Source organism: Vombatus ursinus, unplaced genomic scaffold (assembly GCF_900497805.2).
Source record: "Vombatus ursinus unplaced genomic scaffold, bare-nosed wombat genome assembly UNPS02014807.1, whole genome shotgun sequence".
NCBI classification, from domain to species: Eukaryota; Metazoa; Chordata; class Mammalia; order Diprotodontia; family Vombatidae; genus Vombatus; species Vombatus ursinus.
The window spans coordinates 18758558-18782855 of record NW_020954585.1 but is presented as its reverse complement, the minus strand read 5'-3'; the positions used below and the strand labels follow the sequence as shown (position 1 = coordinate 18782855).

Sequence of the window (24298 nt, the reverse complement as noted above, 5' to 3'; positions counted from 1 at the left end):
AAAGGTCATTGTAGCATTTTTTTTCTAATGCATAGAAAAGAACAGAAAGAAGACCAGAAGGAATCAAATAGCAGGACAGCTTTGAAAGTTACATGTTATTATATATTTTAAAAGAAAAGTAAGCTACACATAATAGAGCTTTGTAGTTGTGTAGAATGTATATGAAAATATCCATTTTATTTGGTGTTTAAGTTCAGAATAAATAAAATAATTTTTAAAATTCTGTACTTAATAAACACCAAAAAAAGAAGGAAAAATGAGTGTTCCATATACAAAGTAGAACTGAAAAATAAGATTTTACATGAAGCCACTAATCTCAATTATGTACAATTTGCTTTTAAAAAGTAAATATATAATATATCTAGTATGTTGCTTTAAAAGCTACCTGGCTTCACTGTTTTCTTCTGTTCTCTTCTATACATTTTTAAATGCTTTAATGACCCTCTATTCTTTGTCTTCTTCTTTTCCTTTGGCCACCTGTTGCTAACCTCAAATCCATTTCCTGACCCCAGTGGGTCAAAGCACATGGCCTGTGCCCGTGTGTGTACACACACACACACACACACACACACACACACACACACACACACACACACACACACACCCCCCAAAGTGTAGGCAAGCAAAACTACAAGCAAGCGGTATACAACAGAAATTCACAATTTCATACAATCCTCTTTGTCTGTCCCACCATGTATATACAAATTCTCATTTTATTTGGCATTAAGTTCAGAATAAAAATAAAATGTAATTCAAGAGAATAAAGAAAGAAGGCTGGAAATGAGGCCCAAATCAATCAGTACTTCCGATTTGGTATAAGGTAACCATGAATGTATGAAGTTATCTGCAGATTATTTTTTCAGATGGCAAAAGAGGACATGTAAGGTTTTTTTAAAGAAATTATCAGAAACATTGAACATGATCACTTGGCTACTTTTTAGGCCCAGATAACCCTGGATGTAATCACGATTAACTAATAGTCAACATACACTCAGGCAAAAGGAACATAAAGTCATCTACTCTACCTTTAGAATGTCTGGTGTTCTAGCATTGTGGGAATTTGTTCAGCTTGCTTTGTGGAAGAATTTTAAGTTGGATGGTACCATGTTCTAATATGGCCTATGGGAGCCAACTTTTTCCTTATGGAAGTAAAACTTCATTTAATTCAGATCATGAAGTAGAATAATCTGGTACTCTTGATGAAAGAAGACAGTCACTAAAAGACTTTGAAGCTCACTGCCTCCAAATCATAGCACCAAAGCATTATAGAAGTAGAAGAAGCCTTAGAAATTATCTCCCCCTAGTTGTGAACTGATCCAACCATTGTGGAGAGCAATTTGAAACTATGCCCAAAAGGCAATCAAATTGTGCATACCCTTTGATCCAGCAATACCACTACTAGGTCGGTATCCCAAAAAGATCATAAAAAAGGGAAAAGGACCCACATGTACAAAATATTTATAGCAGCTCTTTCTGTGGTGGCAAAGAATTGGAAATTGAGGGGATGCCCAACAGTTGGGGAATGACTGAACAAGTTGTGATATGTGAATGTAATGGAATACTATGGTGCTGTAAGAAATGATGAGCAAGTGGATTTCAGGAAAGCCTGGATAGACTTACATGAACTGATGCTGAGTGAAATGAGCAGAACATTGTACACAGTAACAGCAACATTGTGCAATAATCAACTGTGCTAGACTTAGCTTTTCTCAGCAATACAATGATCCAAGACAATTCCAAAAGACTCATGATAGGAAATGCTAACTACATCCAGAGAAAGAATTATGGAGTCTGAATGCAGATCAAAGCATACTGTTTTCACTTTTTTTTTTATTTTTATTTTTCATGGCTTTTCCCTTTTGTTCTGTTTCCTCTTTCACAACAGACTAATGTGGAAATATGTTATACGTGATTGCACGTGTATAACCTATGTCAGATTGCTTGCTGTCTTGGGGAGGGGAGATGGGAGGGAAGGATAAAAAATTTGAAACTCAAAATTTTATGAAAAAATGAATGTTGAAAACTATCTTTACATGTAATTGGGAAAAGTAAAATACCATTTAAAAAAAAAAAAGAAAAGAAATTGTCTCCCCCTAATTTCCAGCCTCAGTGGGAACTATTAGTCTACTGGAAAAGAGTAACATGCTTGTTAACATCTACACCTCTAGTCACAGAATCACAGGATCTTCGGGTTTAAAAGGACTTCAGAGGCCACCCATCTACTATAATCTATACATAACAAGGAGCAACATCTGCAACCTCCAGGGCATGGCATCATCCAACCTTTACTTGAAGACCAAGAAACTATAAGTGTTTATCCATTCTGTTCCCTTTGTGTAAGGTATATACCTTCCAGAACAGAATTTTAGTTATGAATCCCATCCCACCAAGTCTCAGTTATGAAGTCAAATTTGCCTCCTTGCTTATTATTTAAGACTTTGTACATTTGGGTATAGACATCTGAGGCTTTAAAAAATGATTCCTTTTTTTGATTTTGTCTCCTATAAGTTGTTGGGTGCATCTGTTACTATTGTCCATCTTTTGGGGGTAATTATTCTCTATGCAAAGGGTTCTTAACCTAAGATGGTAAACTTGGTTTAAAAAAAAATTTTTTTTGATAAGTATATCTCAATATGGTTGGTTTCCATTATACTCTTATGCATTTTATTTTATTTATTTAAAAACATTATTCTGAGAAAGAGTCTATAGTCTTCAGCAGGCTACCTATTGGATCTGTAACACAAAAAAGGTTAAGGACCCTTGCTCCAAGATATCAAGATTTGTAGATGTATGTAGGCAATTTTGTTCTTTCCCCTTTTAAAGCCATTCTAATTAGATTTACAAGAATCAGGCAATTTTTTTTTTTTTACCAGACCTTGGTAGGTGTATTCTGTGCCTTGCCAAGAGCTAATCATTTCAATATTTTAAGTCAAGATCCAGAAATCCAAATCCTCTTCTCCCATACCATTTTATTAAGCAGCTCTTCACTTCTGAAAACTGCCTTTCTCTTCTGAAGTCTTTGCATTCTTGAATCAGAAGCAGTAGTAAAGACACCATCTATTCTCCTAAAATAGTCAGTTTCTTATCCAGGACTTTAACATCTTTGAGATTTCTTCTGGGAGCATCCTTCTTGACTTGTCTGAATCACTAGAAGCAGGTAATATCATTAGCTTTGACAATCTTAGGAAGATCTCTGCCATATCACAGATTTATGCTCCAGGAAGATGATACATCTTTGTTGTTAATGCCACATCAACAAATAACTGCATCACTAACATTCAACAGGGTGTCGTGAACCATCACTGGTTACCCCTTCTTCCTCTGACCCTTACTAGATACTCAGTCTCCTGATAGCTATTAGGATCCACATCAGCAATCAATAAGCATTTATTAAGTGGCTGCTGTGTGCCAGAAATTGTGATATGTGTTAGAGATAAAAATACAAAGAACGAAACAATCCCTAAGCCCAAGGAGCTTCCATTCTAATGACGCACATCATTATTCCTAGCAGGGCAAACAGCTACTCTCTCTTCTCTTTGGGTATAGCTTTTTCCCTTCTGTAGGTAGAGCTTTGTGTGTTACGTAGTTCCAAATATCCAGTGGTCCTTCCTTCTCTTTCTCCTCTGTATCTCACAGCATTTCACTCTCCAACCTCCTACTATAGGTCAGGATTTCCTTTTCTCTTCAAATACTTTTTCTTCTTTAAGACACAAAGGCCCTTTTATCAGTTTTTAACAGCCTCATTCTCTGAAAACCTGAAGAGTGGAGAAACATTGTTCCAGACCTTTTCCTTCTCTTTTAGGAGGAAGACCTATCTAAACTTTGCACCAAAATAGTAGTTATTTAGCAATGGCAGCAAGACAGGCATTGTCCACATTATCAACATCATTAAAACATTCCTCTTCCTTCCCATCTTCCTCTTTACTTACTTCTCGAAGTGAGTGAAGTCCATCTGCCTTAGCTTTCTTTGCAAACTGCCTTTTGGCCTTGTTTGTTCCCCCCCAGTGGAGGCTCCTAAAGTAAGCATTATTTATAGGATCTTTCCCCACCATTTCTTGGGAGAGAAGGCTAGCTTGCTCACCTGCCTTTGACTGGCAATTCACAGCTTTCTGTCAAAGGTCCAGTGTAAATAACAACTGAAAGCAGTTCCTGTGTAAAAGGGGTTATCTAGCATAGTGGTGTCAAATTCAAATAGAAACAGGGTCACTGCTTCATACATAAGTTTTATTGCATTTTTATTTATTTTGTTAAATATTTCAAAATTACATTTTAATTTGGTTTAGGCCACAGTTGGAAGTGTTGTGAGCTGCAGGTCTCGTGTTTAACACTTCTGATCCAGAACATGGATTCTCAAACATTTTGGTCTCAAGATCCCTCTCTACTTGTAAATTATTGAGGACCTCAAAGAGCTTTTGTGTGCATCGGTTATAGCTATACTAGATATATTAGAAATTAAAATGATATAGCATTATTATGAAAATGGTGACCTGCCTCTGAAAGGTTCTCAGGGACCCCTAGAGGTCCTCGGACCATACTTTGAGAACCACTGATTTAGACTACTCGTCCTTCTTTCCCATCCCAAGGATTGTTTTTTAAAAGCCTCGTCCTGACTTTCTGCTCCTTGTCAGATAATGTTCACTTGCCAGCAAGCCTTTTTAGTCCTCACTCAGTTACTGAACAACCACTTACTTGGTAAATGGTATCCTTTGTAAACTATCTATTAGAGGAGAATCATGGTATAACATAGAAATCCTAGCGCTATTGCTGATTGACTTTTATAGGATCTAGAGCTGGAAAGGACCTTAGAAGTTATGGAGGTGAACTCCCTCCTTTTTTCAGATCAGGAAAGTAAGACCTCAAATGTTCAGTGACTTTCCCTAGTCACAGATAATAAATAGCAAAAGTGAGATTAGGAATAATACTATATCAGCCTTTTATATGATAGAAAGTTTAAGTACATGTTGCTTTCTACAGAAGTGAATATAATTTGAGTAGAATTGAATCTGTGGTAAAGTAACACATTTTAATGGGATGATGTAACTGTTCTTTACTTCATAAAAATAGCTTCTCAGAAGAGGAGAGCTGTGTAAGTATTTTGAAAACTGTATCAGCTTCAGAATGTGAACCTCTGTCTTAGAAAACATTTAGCTAAAAAAAAAAGATCCTCTTAATTGGGCCTTCTTGTATTAAACTGAATATGCTTTTTGGTATTAAAGATCCTCACAAATCAGGATGGCTCAGATTTACATTATGTCATTCCAGTATTCAAAGGGCAAAATATGCACTTAAAAAAAAAAAAGGACTACACTCAAGATGTGAAATTGGGGAATAGCAAGAAGAGATGAGAAAGCACAAAATAGATGAAGGTGGTTTCATCATCTCTTTTGGGAGCCAAAGTTATTCTCTGTAATTCTGAGATAATCATTTTTGTTGGGGGTCATTGTTATATTTATATTGCTATGGTCATTGTTTTCTTAGCTATTTACTTTGCATCAGTTCACAGGTCTTTCTGTGCATTTCAGTATACGTCATGTTCTTTCTTTCTCACAGTGTAGTAATATTTTGTTACATTTATGTAGCACACTTTGTTTTGCTGTTCCCCAATTGATTGACATCTACTTTGTTTCCAGTTCTTTACTACTGCAAAAAAGTGCTGCTATACATTCTTTGGTATATATGGAGCATTTCTTTTTGTCAATGACCCCCTTGGAGTATCTGCCTAGGAGTGGAATCTCTGGTTCAAAGGCTGTGGAAATTTTATCCATTTTATTTGTGAAAAGTTGAGACCTTTTCGCCACATTTTTTTGCATAATTTCAAATTGCTTTCCAGAATAGTTGTACTAATCATGTCTCCGCCAACAATGTACTTTGTGTGCCTATCTTCCCTCTACTCTTCCATCATTGACTTTTCCTATCTTTTATCATCTTTGCAATTTACAAGGTATGAGATGAAACTTCAGGGTTACTTTGATTTGTAGTTCTCTTAATAGTGATTTAGAGCATTCTTTCATATGATTGTTAACAGTTTGCAGTTCTTTTGAAAACTGTTTGATCATATGCTTTAACCACTTCTCTATTCCGGAATGGCTTTCAGCCATATATTTCTATTAGCTGTCAATATATCTTGGATACTTACCAAAGAAATTTGATACAAATATTGTGCCCAGTTAACTGCTTCCCTTTTTATCTTAGGACTTTTCTCCTTTTAAAGGCCAAGATTTTTTTTTCTTTGCCAGGAAAAAAAAAGTACTCCAAAAAAGTATAACCTCAATGCTTCATACTGGCATGAAGGTGACCCTGAGTTCTAAATGAAATGGCAGTGGAGTAACAAGCCCTGGCAGGTTTCACACAGCTGGAAAGGTTTCAAGCATGGTCCCTGGGACAGACTATGTCTGCTGACTGAGAATGAGCCAAGCTAACCTAAGAGGAGCACATCACCAAAGCTGACCAGTAGGTAATGAATTTTTGACCATGCTGTCCCATGGCATTAATAAAGAAACTAAGTATCGCCGTGTTCTGTGTAGCCCTCTTCTGCTGGCGATGGTGGCAGAGTGCTCCAATAGCAGGTTGAGGGTGCTAAGAATGACATTAATTCTTTAGGTCGCTCACAAATTGTTGGTACTCTGCATGCAAGATCTCCATCCAATAACTGAACTGATACACTACTGGAGGAATTGAACTGTATCCGTATTGTCACTGTGAATGAATACAGGAGACAAAAATAAATCTCAGGTTTTCTTCTGCTCTCTCAACCACTCTTCTTCCTAACTTCCCTGTTTCTGTCAAGGGCATCACCACTCTTCCTGTCACCCAGGTTTGTAACCTCAGAGTCATCCTCAACTTTCCCTCCACTCTCCTATCAAGTCAGCTCCCAAGTCTTTTTTTCTTTTTTAAATTTATCTCCACAATGTATCTTGCATCTATCCCCTTTTCACCATTTATGTGAACACCACCTATCTCAGGCCTTTATACCCTCCTGCCTACACTACTACAATAGCTTCCTAGCTGATCTCTCTGCTTCCATTCTCTTCTCCCTGCTCCAGTCCACTCTCCACAGAGATGCCAAATTGTTATTCCCACATCAGCAATCTGAGTGTCCTTCCTTGCTCAGGGAGCTTCAGTGGTCTGTCCTCACATCTAGTATAAATTACAAATTCTTCTCTTTGCCCTTTAAAGCTCTTCACAGTCCGACTCCACACCATCTCTCCGGGCTGATTTCACATTGCTCTTCCCTCAGCCAAACTGGCCTGATTCATGTTCCCCAGATACATCATTGTGTCTCCTGTGCCTTTACAGAGGTTAACTCCCAAATCTGGAATATGCCCCCATCCTGATCGCCATCCTTTGCAATCCCAAGATCCATTCAAGTATTCCCTGCTACAGCGGGTCTTTCCTCATCCTTTAAAGAAGGATTTGTGAAATTGTTAGCACTTCCCTCTCCTTTCCTCCCTCATTATGAAATAACTTATCTATATACATATTCTTCTCTCAATAGAATATAAACTTGAAGGCAAGTACGGTTTTCATTTTTGTATCTCCAGTGCCTACACATTGCCTGGTAGCACATAGTTGTTGAATAATAATAATAAGACAGCATTTGAATAACAAATTAAGATTAGCACAGTGTTTTACAAATATTCTTTCTTTTACCCTCACAAAACCCTAGGAGGTTGGTGCTATTATTATTCCAATTTTATAAATGATGAAACTGAGGCATTAAAAGGTTAAGTGACTTGCCCAGGGTCACACAGCTAGTAAGTGTCTGAAGCTGAATTTGAACTCAGGTCTTCAGGTCCAGCACTCCTGTGCCACTTAGCATACCTTAACTGTTATCAAGTGGTCGTATTTAATTGGATTGAACTGAATTGAATGGAAGGATGGCTCAAAGATTCTCCTTTAAGAGATGAATAAAGGAATTGGCTGAATTGATTTCATCATGGACACAAAGATAAAAAGAAACATCATTTCATAGGACAGTTAGTTATCTCATATTGCCATGTACATGAAGAGCATAAGCAGAAAGACCACCATGATAATAATTGTAGCAACTTCTGTTGTACCAGCATCTGTTGCAAAGGATGAAGAAGCAGAGAATTCTTTCAAAGAAAGTCATCATATCCTTGATGCTCTGTGACTTCAGGGCAAAGATAAGCATAGTGGAGGATAATAAAATACACATATGTGTGCTTATACATATATATGCATATATATGTACATGTAGATATAGCAAGATATCCCTGCTTTCTCTTCTCAATTCTTATCTATCTCCAGCTCCTTCCTGGGCATCTCTACTTGGATGTTTCCCCAGTACCACAATCTCAACGTGTTCCAAACAGAGTAGACATCATCATCTCTACCCTTAAGTCTGTTCCTTTCTAAACTTCACCATTTCTGTGGAGGCCATCACCATCCTCCCAATCACCCTAGTTCATAACTCTTATTCATCTTTGCCTTTCCCTAATCTAATAATATGAAATCAGATGCTGAGGCAGTCCTGCCTCCACAACATCTCTTACAACCATCACTTCCTCTCCATTCACACTGACACAACTCTCACCAGGGAAAGAAAGGGAATAAGCATTTATATAAGTGCCTACTATGTACCAGGCATTGTGCTAAGTGCTTTTTTTCTTTTTACAAACATTATCTCATTTTATCCTCACAACAACCTGCAAAAGTAGGTTCTATTATTATCCCTATTTTACAGTTGAGGAAAATGAGGGAAACAGGTTAAATGACTTGCCCAGGGTCACCCAGCTGGTAAGTGTCTGAAGCCTAATTTGAACTCAACATTGAATTTTGTTCCTCATGCCAGGCCTGGCATTCTAAGCCACCTAGATACCTAAAAGATCTTCCTAACTTTTGTCACTCCTCTACAATTCATCATTCACACATTCATCTCCAGTCATCCTGATCTATATCTCGCCACTGGACCCAGATGGCTCTGAAGGAGAAAGTGAGGTTGGTGACCTTGCACAGCCCTACCTCACTCAAATCAAAGTCAATTACAAGTCATGTCATCATCTCCCTGATGTCATGGTCCTCTTTGAGAACGAAGGACAAACACAACAACCTTTCTTAGGTACAAGTCTGACTATAGCACTCCCTGATTTAAAAAGCTGGCTCCCTATTGCCTATGTTTTCCTTATCCTGATACTTTAAACTTTCTAAATGTGGTTTTGATCTGTTTCCCAGCCTTATTTCATATTAGTTCCCTTCATGCATTCTATGTTTTGAACATACTGGTATACATATTAGTAATTCCCAGAACTCTAAAAGCCACCTTCTGCATCCATGTATTCACCCAAATCATCCTGGCATTCCCTCCTCTTGACAGCCTTTCAGATTCCTTGTTATTTGAATAGAATATAAACTCTTTGAGAGCAAATACTATTTTGTTTTTGTCTTTGTATCTTCCTGCCACTCCCCCACCACTCCACCCCACCCCTAACTTACCATAGTGTCTCATACTTATTGGAGACTTAATTAATATTGATCAAATATATGTTTTGGAATTAAAAGTAAAAGAAGCCAGTAGCTTGGAGATTATTCAGAAACCTCTGCCTATCTATCATGGATATATATTCCTTCTTTAAAGTAATGGATCTGGCCAGTCCTAAATACCACCACCAAAAATGCAATTGAGTTTATATTAACAGTCAGGAAATGACTGGTTACTGAAGTGAGGGTCATTTCAGAATCAGCTAGTTGTATACAGTCAGATCATCGACTAGTTTACACAAAGGTCAAGAAACACTAAATTAGAAGAAAGGATAAAAATGAAAAGACACTGTGTTGAGTTATAATAGTCCCGATCCAACCTATTTAAATAGGCTTATTGACTCAAAATAAAAGAAAAGAAAGAAAAGAAAAGAAAACCAGGAAAGTAAAGACATTGATTCTGATCATCATTATTTCTTAGGGAAGTTTAGGACCAGAGACTGGACCTGTTATTTCATTAATATAGGGAACCCCTAGACAAGGAAATCTCTCCTACCAATGCAGGTTGGCACTTTCACTGCAACTTAGGAAGAATTACCTAGAATATTGGGGTTAGTTGTAAGTTAAAGGAGTTGTCTAGGGTCATAAAGCCTGGTGAGTGTCAGAGGAAGGACTTGAGCCTCAGTCTTCCTCACTCAAAGGCTGACTCTCCAGTCATTAGCCCACACTACCTCGGGAAGTTTAATTTATATGAAATAGTCATCACAGAGAGGATGCCAATAGAGCTCAAAACCCACTATAACCAACAAACGCTTAGTATCCTACACAGAGAAATACCAGCCAGAGGCAAAACCAGTTGGGTATACAAGCTTATTTGCAAAATATTACAGAATAGGATGATAGGAGATTATGAACAACATCACCTAACAAAGTGACCAAAGTGTAATGGAGACATGGTGGGTGTAAGTAAACAGGCTACAGTGTATTACTAATGAGACTTTTGTGCCAAAAAATTCATAATAGACAGGGGCTTGTATTACCAGAAAAAGATGTGGAACAGTCATGTATTGAGACCACTGGATAGCAGATATTGCCCTTGAATTCATTAATGTAGGAGGAGGCCTCTGGTACTCACTGGAATATTTACAGATAAATACAGACAACAATCCCATAGGCTTAAAAGACTATGGATGGCTTGTAGTCTGCACCAGGAGAGGGAGTATATCTGTTGATGAAATCATGGCCCCGCACAAACATGGAAATAAATGTTTCTCTTGCTATTTGGTTACAAAGAAATAGCTTTCGCTTTTGTCACATGACATTCAAATGTTTTCTGAGTTATATCTGCATTATTATTTTGAAGTAAACCTAGAAGTAGACAATATTAGATACAATATTGGTCCAAGACCTTTGTGTTGGTTTTCCAAAAAATCATTTTCACACTCTTTAGGAGGTAAATTAGATTTATGTGTGCAAGCGATAGTGTAATACCAGTTCCGGCAGTACTCTTCACAGATATTACTAATTGTCATCTGTACAGGTTCCTTTTTCTTTGTGTCTTCGCTTATTTTATTCTAGGCTTAGAATGCTCCCCCTTGTACACAGCAACCTCTGCCTTTTGAATTCCTGCCTTTTTTTTAATAATTCAACACAAATGCCACCTCCACCAGGAAGTCTTTCTACTTTGTGTGTCACACACACACACACACAGAGTTGGTAGTGACCTTTCCCTTCCCTCAGACTTCATATAGTACTATTGTGCACTTATCATGTATTATTTTTACATTATAGTTATTATTGTATATAACATTCTACATGTGCAACACCTAACTCAGTCTGTACACATTAGGAGCTTTCAAATATTTGTTAAATTTAAATAAGCATACTGAACCAAAGCTTCCTTTTCCTGACTTCTAAATTATATCCTCTGATTTATAGTCCTTATATACTTATGCTGAATATTTTATACAAAAAGTATCAGTTTAAGTGCATAAAGAATATATGGTATAGTATAGGTTTTTCTGTTTTTGTTTCATTTTGTTTTTTTGATATCTGTTGAAAGCTAGAAGGGGAAGTGCTTAATTTTGCTCATTTTATTTGAATTTGGAAAGATAGAGCTATATTATTCTTGAACTGGGAGCTAAAGTAGATAATTAAGTCTGAGGAGTAACTGTACCAGACCATCCAAAACAAATGAGCAAAGGCAAATGGTCAAGCAAAAAGCACTTTTGTGCACCTTCTAACCTACTGGAGAGATGTTTACATAGCCCTCCTATTTGCTTTCAGAAACAAATCTGTAGAGTCCCTGACTTTTGCCTTTGTTGTCTATGGCGATACAATGTCGCTTATGCTACCACAAAGTGGGAGTGTGTTTAAGGAGCCCAGACAGAGCTTAGAATATCAGAGGTTACTAGATATGGTTAGTTACAAGCCCACTGACCATATCTGAATGTGTCAGAAAGAAGAATGCTCTTGTTACACACCTGATGTGATGGTTATCAGTGATTTATCTAGGTCTGGCCATGAGCATGTGTGAAAGAGAAAGGACTGAGTCCTTCTGTGTCAGTACTTTGGTTCAGGCACAGCACATACAGTACTTCTATCTGCTCCCAAGCCTGTATTATTGTAAGAATTTTCTCTGCACATGTAAAACTTTGTATTGGCTAAAGGAGGCAATATACAAAAGCAGGCATCTGAAACCCTTCCTTCTACTGCAAAGAAACTTCAGTTCTGTTTCCTGGCTGTCCTGGATAGAACTCTGTAACTTGAGGAAGATGACCGTTTCATCTTACACTTTCTTCCTTTTCTTCTCTGTGTACCTGTCGAATTTCACCCAGATTCTGAGGTGATCATTAGATACGAGAAGCTTATTGAATGACTGATCTCAAACCATGTTTTGTTTCATCAATTACATATTCATTTCTCTCTCACCATGTAGAACACCCAAGAGTTGATACTTTGAAGATTGTCTGGAGAAATCCTAATTAGTGATTTATTTGTGAAAGCATTTATGCTGGCTGATTACTGAAGAATAAACATTTCCCACAATGAAAATCAATTATTTCCTGAATGTTAACTTGTCTGACAAGCAAGAGTCGGGGGGAGGGGGCAAAAGATCTTTCAAAGACTTTTAATGTCTTGCAATTCCTAAAGATAAATAGATAAGTTAACTGTAACGTTGACATCAAATATTATGACTTCTAGAGCACAGCTTGAGAAATAAAAATTAGTAGTGGTTTCTTTTAATAGTAAGTTATTAGCATTATTGAAAATATGTTTTCTTTCAGTTCCCTGGCTAACTTTGTAGAAAGATTGTTGTGGAATCTTCCAAGTACAGCCAAATGAGTTCTAGAAAATTCTTTATCAGACTTGCTAAAGGGGAGTCAGAGGAATCAAGTACTCCAAAGGTAATGCCACATTTCTTAAAGGTCTACTTTATAATTAAAGTACAGGATCATTGTTGCTTTAAGCAAACAGAAGACATAAAGTAAAATTTTAAAACATTTCCACAGACAATTTCAGCTCAATGATATTTGGACCATTGACATAGAATTTAGAAAATACTATAAAATTCCTAATATTTTGGAAAATATGACATGTAGGGTATAGCTTTTATGCTTCTAAAGCTTTAAACTGTGCTAAGATTTTTGGGACACCCTGTATTTGTTATTCAGATATAATAAGATGCTTCTCTAACATTCTGTTTTCAGGGCATTTATATGTGTATTACAAAATATATGGTGCCAAAAATATTTTCAAAACACACTGCTTAGTACATATAGCAAATTATTTTAAGTAAAGATTTGCTATTATTAACTCAGTCTTTTAAAATGCGATACTATTTATGCTGCAAATACTTTACAACCAATTTCAGCTTGAATTTCAGTAACATGAAAAGGTAAAGAAGAGTTGACACAGAAAGCTTATCAAGGCTTGGGCACTAGTGTTTGAGGACCATAATCCTGGGATTCTGTGATAGAAAGCCTCCTTTACTATCACCATTTAATTTCTGCCAGGATGAGAAGTTGCTATGTATATAAAGCTGTGCTTTCTGTATGTCTCCCTCCTTCACCTTCCTCCTCCCCAAGATGGCCTGCAATATGATATTGGCTTTGCTTATACATTCATATAAAACATATTTTCACATTAGTCATGATGTAAAGAATTAGAACTAATGGGAGGAACCATGTGAAAGAAGAAACAAAACAAAATAACAGAAGAAAAGGAGAACAAATAGTATGCTTCCGTCTGCATTCAGACACCATAGTTCTTTCTCTGGCTGTGGATAGCATTTTCCATTGTGAGTCTTTTGGAGTCGTCTTAGATCCTTGTATTGCTAAGAAGAGCTAAGTCTATCTAAGTCAGTCATTGCACAATATGGCTATTACTGTGTATATTTTTTCTTTTAAAATTTTTTTCCCTTCAGAATCATAAATATAACTTTAGACAGGTAAATGGTGCTATGGATAGAACACAGGCCTTGGAGTCAGGAAGACCTGAGTTTGAATCCTGCTTCAGAGCCCCTTGATAGGGGGTGAACCTAGGCAGATCACTGACCCTTATCTGTAAAATGGGAATAATAATAGTACCCATTTCACAGAATTGTTGTGAAGATCAAATGCGTCAACATTGTAAACTGCTTTGCAAACCTCAAAGCACCATATACATGTTAGCCATCATCATCATCATTATGATTACTTCATTATTTTTAATTGCCTGCACTAATGAGTAAAAGTCACATCTCCATCTTGGAATTTTCTTCATAAATTCAGTCTTTCTTGTATTTTCAGTGGGCTTCATTTCTTTGAACTTCTGTTCTTGTTCATCCTCATTTATTTTATAATAAAAAAATAGCAACCTGTATTTGATACATCTGATTCTGGTCAAATAAGCTGCTAATCTCTCAAAAGAAGAGTACACAGGTTGTACAGTAATCTATCGGATTATGTTTCTTGATTCGGTTGTCTTTCCTTTAGTCTATGGGATATAAACTTAAATGTAAAAACATCTCAACTACATTTTCCTTGTGTTATGGTTCTTGTTGTTGCTGCCACTGACACCTGCAAATGAGGCACATTAGGGATGGGGTAGCCAAATATCAAATTGCAGTTTCTAATCTTTCTGTAACAGAGGAGTTGCGTGTGATATTTTAGATGGTGCTGTCAACCAAGTGTCCCTTTTTGAAGCACCTAACCAAAAGAATCTGCTTTATTCTGCCATGCAGTTGTTGTTGGGAGAGTGCCCTTGTGTACGTCTTTATTTGAAGAGCTGCAGGTGCCCATTGTTTGCCACTGGTTTGTCTGACACCATGTGTTTTGTGTCGTTGATGAGTGAAGCCTTAGTATGAGGTTACAGCTTCGATTATTTGGTGATCTTTTTAAGTTTACTTATGCCTATAGCACCTTAGCTAGTACTGGCTAAAACAGTTCCAATCCCTACTTAGTTTGTGATTAAACAGTGAATATATACTTTTAAATGGTTTTAACAGCTGTGGCCAATGTAATATTACCATGGTTTCCAATGTTCTTAGATGCCAGAGTAAAGGTAAGTAAAAGTAAGAAATGCAGTAGACATAAGAAATGCTAGATAGAAGCATCTTTAGTTTAAAAAAAAATAAAATGAATCACTATACTGGCCCTATGGATTGGAATTAGCAAAAAGAAAAAAGAATTCATAAACTGGTTTTAAGTGTCTCTGATATCTGCACATCAGCTTGTGTTGTTTATGAGAAGTCAAATATAGCCTTTTGGTTCTTTTCCTTCTTAAGCGTACTGCTGAGTACAAAAGTTATGTTATGTATAAAATAGCTGGGCTTATCCCTAGTAGAAAGGAGTTAATGTTTGGTATCTAAAGAACAATAAGAGTTTGCTGCTTGGCTGATCAATGCTGGATCAAGTTCACATTCCCAAGCTCCCACTCTCCCACCTACATATGGTGGGGGTGGAAACATAGCAAAGAGAGGGAGGACATCCTGGTCCTTTTTTTCTGCAGAGAGATGTGAGATCAGACTCTCCTAATATGGACACAGCTGGGCTTGCATAGCATTAAACATTGATTTAATCCACTGCTTGAGAAAACACCCTACGAAAAGGAAAGAGATTTGCAGCCAATTAATTCTTGCCCTACTCATTGTTTTCTTTGGCCAACTATATGTAGAGTTAAATCTTTTATGAATAAACTTTCTGGAAAACATATATGTGTGTGTATATATGTATACATATATGCATATATATATAATATCTTAAAATTTGTGAAACATTGTACACAATGATTGCTTTCAGGCCCTTTTTGATATATATTTTTTATTTTGCTTCCATAAAAATACCCATGTTGTTTCAAGAGTGACCATAATAGGGACATTTGGGAAATTAAACAGCATCCCAGCCCAAGTTTCAAAGTTTTTAGGAACAAAGATGCCAGGTCTTTAAAAGGCACGTGGAATTACATCCATATGTTCACTTTATTACATACCCTGCCTCCTTTAAGAACACACACACAGGTTTTTCTTGGAAATATGGCAAAGGTTCTTAACTATAGGTGGAGATGGAGTTTTGTATCTTAAGTACCATGTTCACGCCCATTCTGCTAACTAGCCAGATAATAGACATATAATGTGAAAGATGTTCTCTAACAACATCTTGGATAGCTATATGGATAGAGAGCTGGGCCTGGCCTCAGACACTTACTAGCTGTGTGGCCCTCAGCAAGTCACTTCACCGTGTTTGCCTCAGCTTCCTCATTTGTAAAATGAACTGGAGAAGGAATGGCAAACCACTCCATTATCTTTGCCAAGAAAACCCCAAATGGGGGCACAAAGAGTCAGACACTACTGAACAACAGCACCTAGCAAAATACCTTACGTTAGGTATTACTGTTGACATATATATACAGATACACATATGTGTACACACATTTACACATATACACATCTATGTACACATATAAAATAAATGTGTGTGTATATACCCATATACATATATACACACATACATACTTATATATGTTCATATTAAGATTAAATTTGTTTTTTAAAGAAAGCATTCATCTCTATACATATATGGGGGGGAGGGGCCTGGATTAGACAATTTCTGTGATCATCGCCAGTTTTAACATTTTATGAAATATGCTTCCACTGTTCTCTTTATTTGTTTCAAAAGTAATTTAAACTTCTACAAATGCCTGTGTTCTAATATTCTGAGGTTCCATTTAGAAGTCCATATTCCAGTAACCTAAACTTTTGTACGACTTACTTTTTGTAGTAGTTTAAGCCCATTTCCTTTAGTTTGAGCTCAATGGAAATGAAATATCCAATTAATGCTTTTATTAAAATAATCCTTTGTGATGTTTGCTATCATCAGTTTAAATGAATACATGTGTAGATTTAATTTTGGTAAATTATTTTCTCCTCCAAGATACTGTATATACCATTAAGATACACTGCCACCAGGTGGTGGTAGGGGTCTTGATCATATGATCTAAACTACCATACTTCAATCTGATACCTTTAATCGGCAGAATTGGAACTGACTTTTCCATATTTCTCTCCTTTTGGGGGATCCAGGAGGAGGAGTCAGAAATAGATATCTTTCTTAAAACACCATAATACAACATTTTTTAAGGAGTATTACTTTCAAAATGACAAAGAGAAAACAGTATTTAAAGAAATGAGCAACTAAATGGAATTTGATACCTTTCTCCCCCATCCTTAACTATGAATTATAACTGGTCTTGTAATAATTATGTTTCAACTCCAGTGTTATCTCCAATCCTGATTAGAAAATTCTCTTCAAATTCACCCTGAATCAGAGGCAATTTTAGCAATGCAAAAAGTACTGACCTTGGAATCCAAGGACCTGAGTTCAAGTCCCAGCTTGCTTATTAAGCTGTGTGACTGCTGGCAAAGTAATTTTAACTCCCTAAGCCTCAGTCTCCAAATATACGAAATGGGAATACTGATATATCCATATTCTATCTAAGTCACAACGTTATTGTAAGAAAAATGCTTTGTAAACTGCAAAGCACTATGTAACTACAATGTTGTCATCTTGGAATTGGATCCCTCCTGGGGATGATAAGTGCTTCTGGGACCCCAGGCCAGCTTGGAATAAAAGCATCCTTTGAGTCTCTCACAGCTGTCAGCCTCTCTTTTCTTGGCCATAGAAGATCTTTTTACCTGCTTAGGCTGTTCAAGTTAATTAAAGGAATGACCTTATCCTGCCCTTCTGGAATCTTTACCATGTAGAAATTTCTGCCATTTCCTCTGACTTCCATGAATTTGCTCCTATCCATGTTTTAGAAGTAGAAGGGGGGGGGGGAGGGGGAGGGAGAGGGGGGGGGAGAGAGAGAGAGAGAGAGAGAGAGAGAGAGAGAGAGAGAGAGAGAGAGAGAGAGAGACAGAGAGAAGAGGAGAGGAGAGGAGAGGGGAGGGGAGGGGAGGGGAGGGCAAAGCATATAACTTCATCCCTCTGCCAACGGGGTGAAACCTGAATGACTTTTTTCCAATCAGAAAAGGATAATTTTATGCTCTATTTTAAAAGAGGGAACATCTCTCCTCCCACCTCCCTTCCTTCAGCTGCAATCTCTGGCTACTAGCTATTCTACAAAATACTGCCTAAAATTTCAATTCAGTGCTCCACTCTTAGCATTTACAGTTGCTCCTAGCAACTGAAAGGGCTTTTTTTTCCTTATTTTTTTTTTTTTGCTTTTTTACAAACTGCCTTGACTATATAGGGACTGCTTTAGCAAGAGAATTCCTTAGAGCCAGTTTCTTTATAACATATCTCTACCAGAATAAAGCATTTTAAAACAGTAATATGAATGGAATACATAACATTATTAGATATTTAAAGTGACTTCATCCTGCTGGAAAACAGTTGTTAAATTTCCCACGTTAAAATAATTAATTCCAATTAATTTACTCTTTCCTCCTCTAGTTTTTCAACATCCCATCGCCAGAAAAGTCAGTACTAGAATAAATGAATTTAAATGATATCAGGAAGAATTTAAATATTTTGAAATGTAATGGACACAGCAAAATAGATGCTTGTCTAGTGCTAAGCTTAGTGGGAAAATTCTTTTCCAGCCTTTGTATATCATACCCTATTAATCATACTAATGTCTTAACTTCTAATAATCTCTCAGTGGAACATTTAGCTTCTAGACACTTGTGACAGTTACTGTTTAAGAATACATTCACTTAATAGAAATGTGATGTGTGTTAAAAAATAGCTAATTATATTACCTTGGGGAGGGACAAAATGCCTCCATTTTAAAGAATTAAGAGGTATAAAGGGCTGATGCATTTTTCTGAGTGAAAAATTATATAAAAGTAAGTTTGGAGGTTAAATATACTATTGGTATGATCATGAAAATTAAATCCCTTCACTGATGGAGCATTGGGTAATGCATTATTGATATTTTGGTGGCCAACTACATACTTTCATGAGGCAGAGGATAAATTATTGCAGCATTATATACAATTACTTTCCTCTACTTTCTTGATAGTTATTTGAAGCAATGTGAAGGCAATGGTGACTTCAAATGCTTTATTTCTAGTCAGCATGATAAACTGAAAAAAAAATTATGTAAATTCCTTATTTGTAAAACGTGTTTAATGAATGAAAAATTAGGACCCTTTGGTTTTATTTGTTGTTTTCCCCCCTCTTTAGGGAGGGGCAGGGGTATTTAAATCGTACCCCAAATACTTTCTGTGTGATCCTAGGTAAGCTGCTTCCCCTCTCTGGTTCTCAGTTTCTTCATCTATAAAATGAAGGGGTTGGTCTTGTTGATCCTTTAAGGTGTCTTCCAACTCTAAATCCATTATCCTATCAGCCTACTCTGCTCCTAGTTTTTCATCCATCTCTCTATCTAATAACCTGCCAAGAATAGCTATGGGAATAATATTATAAGTTTCTTCAAGAGCTTTGGTAAAAAAGACACAATACAAGTAATAGTCCCCATTTCTATAGTGCTTAAGACTTATGAAGTGCTATCCTTATACCATCCTGCAAGGTAAGCAGGATCCACCATTGTGTAGATGAGAAAATAGAAGTGAAATGACTTGCTCAGGATTTAGACCCAGGTCTTATGACTCCAAGATCAGTGTTTATTCCACTCCAGCCTATTGCCTCTTCTCTCTCTCTCTCTCTGTCTCTGTCTCTGTCTCTGTCTCTGTCTCTCTGTCTCTCTCTCTGTCTGTCTCTCTCTCTCTTTCTCAGATATAAAGTCCTCTGTTTGGTGTTCAAACCCCTTCATAGCCCAACCGGTGACCCCACCTTTCCAGTCTTCTTACAACTTATTCCCTCCCACCTACTCCTCAGTATTGTGACCCTGCCTGTCTTGCTATTCCTGGAATAAAACTCTCCATCTTCACAGGCTGACCCCCAGGGCTAGAATGTTTTCCCTCCTCATCTCTCCCCCTGGCTTCGCCGGCTTACTTCAAGTGCCAGCTAAAATCCCACCTTCTACAAGAAGCCTTGTCCAGTCCCTCTTAACTGTAGTGTTTCCTTCCATTGATTATTCACAATTTATCTTGTATACAGCTTATTTGTACATAGTTATTTGCATATTGTCTCCCTCATTAGCCTGTGAGCTTCTGGAGAGCAAGAACTGTCTTTTGCCTGTCTTTGTACTCCCAGCACTTAGCGTGGTGCTCTTAATAAATACTTAATGAACGGCTATCCATCTGTATGTATGTCTGGATAGATACAAAATATACTGCCTGAGCTCTGCGATTCTGGAGCCTTCTAAATACTGTTAGTTCTCTCATAATACCTAGAAAAAAATTAGCACCACATTAAGTTAAAGTTTCCTACGTGCTATCCAAAGAAATCGTTACAACTGTGCGTCTACAACATTTCCATCTCAGAACCACACTGAAGTCTCATATGACCTCCCTTAACACTCACCACACACAAAAATGCTAGGATGGGTTCAAAGGATTAGAGGTCACCTAATCCTACTCCCCCATTTTACAGAATAGTAGAGTTACTATGACATCTTTCCTTTGTTTCTCATTTTAAGAAATAATCAGGTTCTTAAGGTTGGTAAAATGAGCATGGCTTGTGGTGTGACCCTAAGTGGTTGTGTGATAAAACAGCTGGAGAGTAGGAAAATCGGTTGCATCTCATCCTCCCCCTAAAAGCCAATCACTGGGTTTGTCCCCAACATAACCACACCTACCCTACACTAATTATCACCCAACATTCCCCTACCCTGCTTGCTTCTGGAGTTTACAGTCTCCCCCTATTCCGCCACTGGCACTGGCCAGTCTCCCCAGTGGACACGGCAGGAGCTATGCTGGTACCATTGAGAAAATCCCCTCCCATGCTTCATAGCTCACCTGGGTAGGCGGGTGCCCCACCACAAGGTCCATGCTCAGGAACAGTAATCTGTAAACATCCCTCTCCTCCCACTCCCTGGCTTTTTAGTTTGGATGGGACAGAAAAAGTTGTACAAGATGAGAATATGTGGCTGGGTTGCTATCTCCATTGCAAATCTCATGACATTCGCTTTTGCTTCGAGCTCATCCTAGTTTTGAACTTCCCTTTTTCTCTTGAGAGCATCACAGATCTTCCTGTCACCCACATCACAACTTCAGTGTCATCCTTCTCTCATCACTTGCACATACTCAACATAAACAACATAAGCAGCTGCTTGTCATATCTATGTGTATAACACTCTCCATCTCTGTCTTCTTTTTCCCCACTCACACGGACCAAATCAAACTTAAATCACCTCTTGCTCGGACTATTGCAGTGACCTGCTAACTAATCTCCTTGCCTCTATTCTCTTTCCACTGAAGTACATTCTCCACTGATCTTCCAAAGTGCACTTCTAACCCTGTCACCCTCTACATAAAATTAACTCCAGTGGTTTTCTGTTGGCTCTCGGATCAAATCTAAAGTCTCCATTTGGCACTTAAAGCCTTTTAGACTTATTGTACCTTACACCTCTTCCTGAACTCTGGGGTCCGAACTTGCCTTATTGCTGTTCCTCCCATTCATACAAAAACGTGGCTAAATGATCCAAGTATGGATAAGAAATTAAGGTAGGCTACCATCCATAAAGAATGAGGAATGTATTTCTTTTGAAAACCTTCTGCTGAGCTGGAATCAGAGATAATTCACCTATACTTGTTTTTGTATTGTATATGGTGAATATCTACATAGAGAGAAACATGACTGCTGCTGAAAAGCTGTTATGGTCACTGACTTATAACCTATTATTTGATTGTTGTAGATCTTTCAATAAAAACTATTATATAGCTCAAAAAAATTTGGTATTGTGCATCTTTCAATAAAAAAATAAATTTGCCTGTGTAGTTAGATCATCATGTAATAGCTAAAATTTGTTTTAATTACATTAAATTAGAAAGGTTTTGTCCAAATAAAATCAGTGTAGCCAAGATTAGAAGGAAACCAGAAAACTGGGGGGAAAATTTTATAGACACTTCCACAGATAAAGCCCTGATGTCTCACATATGTAAAGAACTTTGTCAAATTTATAAGAATATGAATCGTTCCCCAATTGATAAATGGTCAAAGGATATGAACAGGCAGCTTCTGGATGAAGAAATCTAAGTTATATCTAGTGATGTAAAAATTCTCTAAATCATTATTTATTAGAGAAATGCAAATTAAAACAGGAGATATCTTTTTGAGATATCTCACACCTATCAGATTGACTAAAATGACAAATGCTGGAGGGGATGTAGAAAAATTGGGACACTAATATACTATTGGTGGAACTGTGAACTGATCCAACCATTTTGGAGAGCAATCTGGAATTATGCCCCAAGAATTATAAAATTGTATACCCTTTGCCCTAGCAATACTACTGTTAGGACTGTTTCCCAAGGTGATTAAGGAAAAAGGAAAAGAAATTTTATGTTCTAAAATATTTAGAGAGGCTCTCTTTATGGTGTCAAAGAACTGGAAATTGAGGAATTGTTCATTTACTGGGGAATGGTTAAACAAATTGTAGTATATGATTATGATGGAATACTACTGTGCTATAAGAAATAATGAGCAGTTTGATTTTAGAAAAACTTGGAAATACGGGCATGAAATAATGAAGCAAAATGAGCAGAACCAAGAGAATGTTGGATATGGCAACAGTAATGTTGTTTGAAGAATAACTGCAAATGACTAAGCTATTCTGAATATTATGAAAATTCAAATTAACTGGACTTACAAATCAAAAGACGTATGAAGGAAGATGCTATCTACCTCCAGAGAAAGAATTGATAAATAGAAGTATGTATGGTATAGTTTTACATAGATAGATCTATATCTATATCTATATCTATATCTGTGTCAAATGATGGCCTTCTCTAATGTCTGGTGGAGAGGGAGGGAGACAGCTTGAAACTTAAAATGTAAAGAAAAATAAATTAAATTAATAAAATTAAATTTGTATAGTACTTTAAGTTTTACAAAGCACTTTATGCACATTTTCTCATTTGGTACAACAGATCTCTAAGGTAGGGGCTGTTATCCCCATTTTAATTACTAGCAATTATTTGTCTTTTCTGACCCTCAGGACATTCGCTATGATTTTTCAAAAATAATGAAGCATATTCAATTATCTCTCTCACTTAAATATGAACAATGCCAACTATCATTGTTATTTGTTCATAAAATGATCCTTGTTGATTATTAATATTTAAGCAATAGCAAAGAGTTTTTATAGTAATAATAATTTTAAATTATTGTTTATTTTATCTTAGGTTCATCCTGAATTTTTCATTTTGCTTATTTTCTAATGTGTATAATATATAAGGACAAAAGCATATGTATTATTTAGAAATAATAGGCAAATATTGGGGAAATGAGTGCTCAAAAACTTTTACTGATAGGGCTGTACAATCAAAACATTTTGGATATCATTGAGAAAGGGTGAACAAAGTAACAATAGAGGATAAGGTAAAAGAGCCCAGTTCTCAAATTCCAGTTCTAATAACTTCACTGTTACTCTTTGATAAATACTGAAGCTAGCCTTGTTTATATGAACCTGAGTGTTAACATTTTGAGAACGAAACTAGATTTGGAACAAATACCTGACAAGGAAAAGCCCAACAAGATGTAACTGGCTACATCCTCCATTATTTTTAGAACCAGTTTTAAGATTAATTTTCAGTAATTACTTTGGCTCCTGTTATATGCTTTTCTCTCTTATTCTTTCTGCTTAAAAAATGTTGATGGATCAAAAGCACGGGACATTTAAGTGGAAAATGGTTGTGTTTGTATGGAAGCATCTTAGTATATCAATATTAAATCATTCAACATTGGAATTCCTAGGTCTAGCTTAAGTCAGAGAATAAACTGTAGTGGGTAAATGTCTGCCAGTAATAGATTTCTATTGATCCTGACCTGTCATAAGTAGTCTTAGAAGCCTAAGTGCTTAAGAGTTCTCTCTCCATTTAAAATTAAGTAGCTTTCCAGTTATACAAAGATGTTCCTCATTGTTTGTAATGTTTTACTGGCCCAAGTGTACGTATTGGGAGTACTTGTATTTTTGCAAATTAATTATTTTTAACTCTTTTCTCCTACTGGACAAAATAATCTATATGGTTCAGCATGGCAGTTCTTTGAGGGCAGAAACTGAATTTTTGCCTTTTTTTTTTTAGTATCGCCAAATACCATGGTTAGATCACACTAAGCACTTAATCAATCATGGTCTAATGAATGCTAGTTTTGTGGTCAGAGGACTAGGACCAGATTGGATAGCAAGCAGCCAGTAATACACTGGACAAGTCACTTAATTTTTCTGGGTTTCACTTTCCTAAGGTTATTTCCAGCTCTAAATCTATGACTCTGAGTTAACTGTTAATAAAGCTGATATCTTTTTAAACTAT

At 36.7% G+C, this 24298-nt stretch overlaps 1 protein-coding gene across 7 annotated transcripts in view; it reads left to right on the top strand.

Moving 5' to 3' along the window:
- AOPEP (aminopeptidase O (putative)) overlaps positions 1-24298 on the top strand; it is a 568440-nt gene that overhangs the window by 426036 nt on the left and 118106 nt on the right. The window contains exon 14 of one of the 7 annotated variants that reach the window (XM_027874404.1): positions 12729-12774. The exons of the other annotated variants lie outside the window; for them this stretch is intronic. Coding sequence (XP_027730205.1) covers positions 12729-12740 — 12 coding nt within the window. The 3' untranslated portion in view covers positions 12741-12774. Of the gene's footprint in view, positions 1-12728; positions 12775-24298 lie in introns of those variants that run through there. 7 annotated transcript variants of the gene reach the window in all.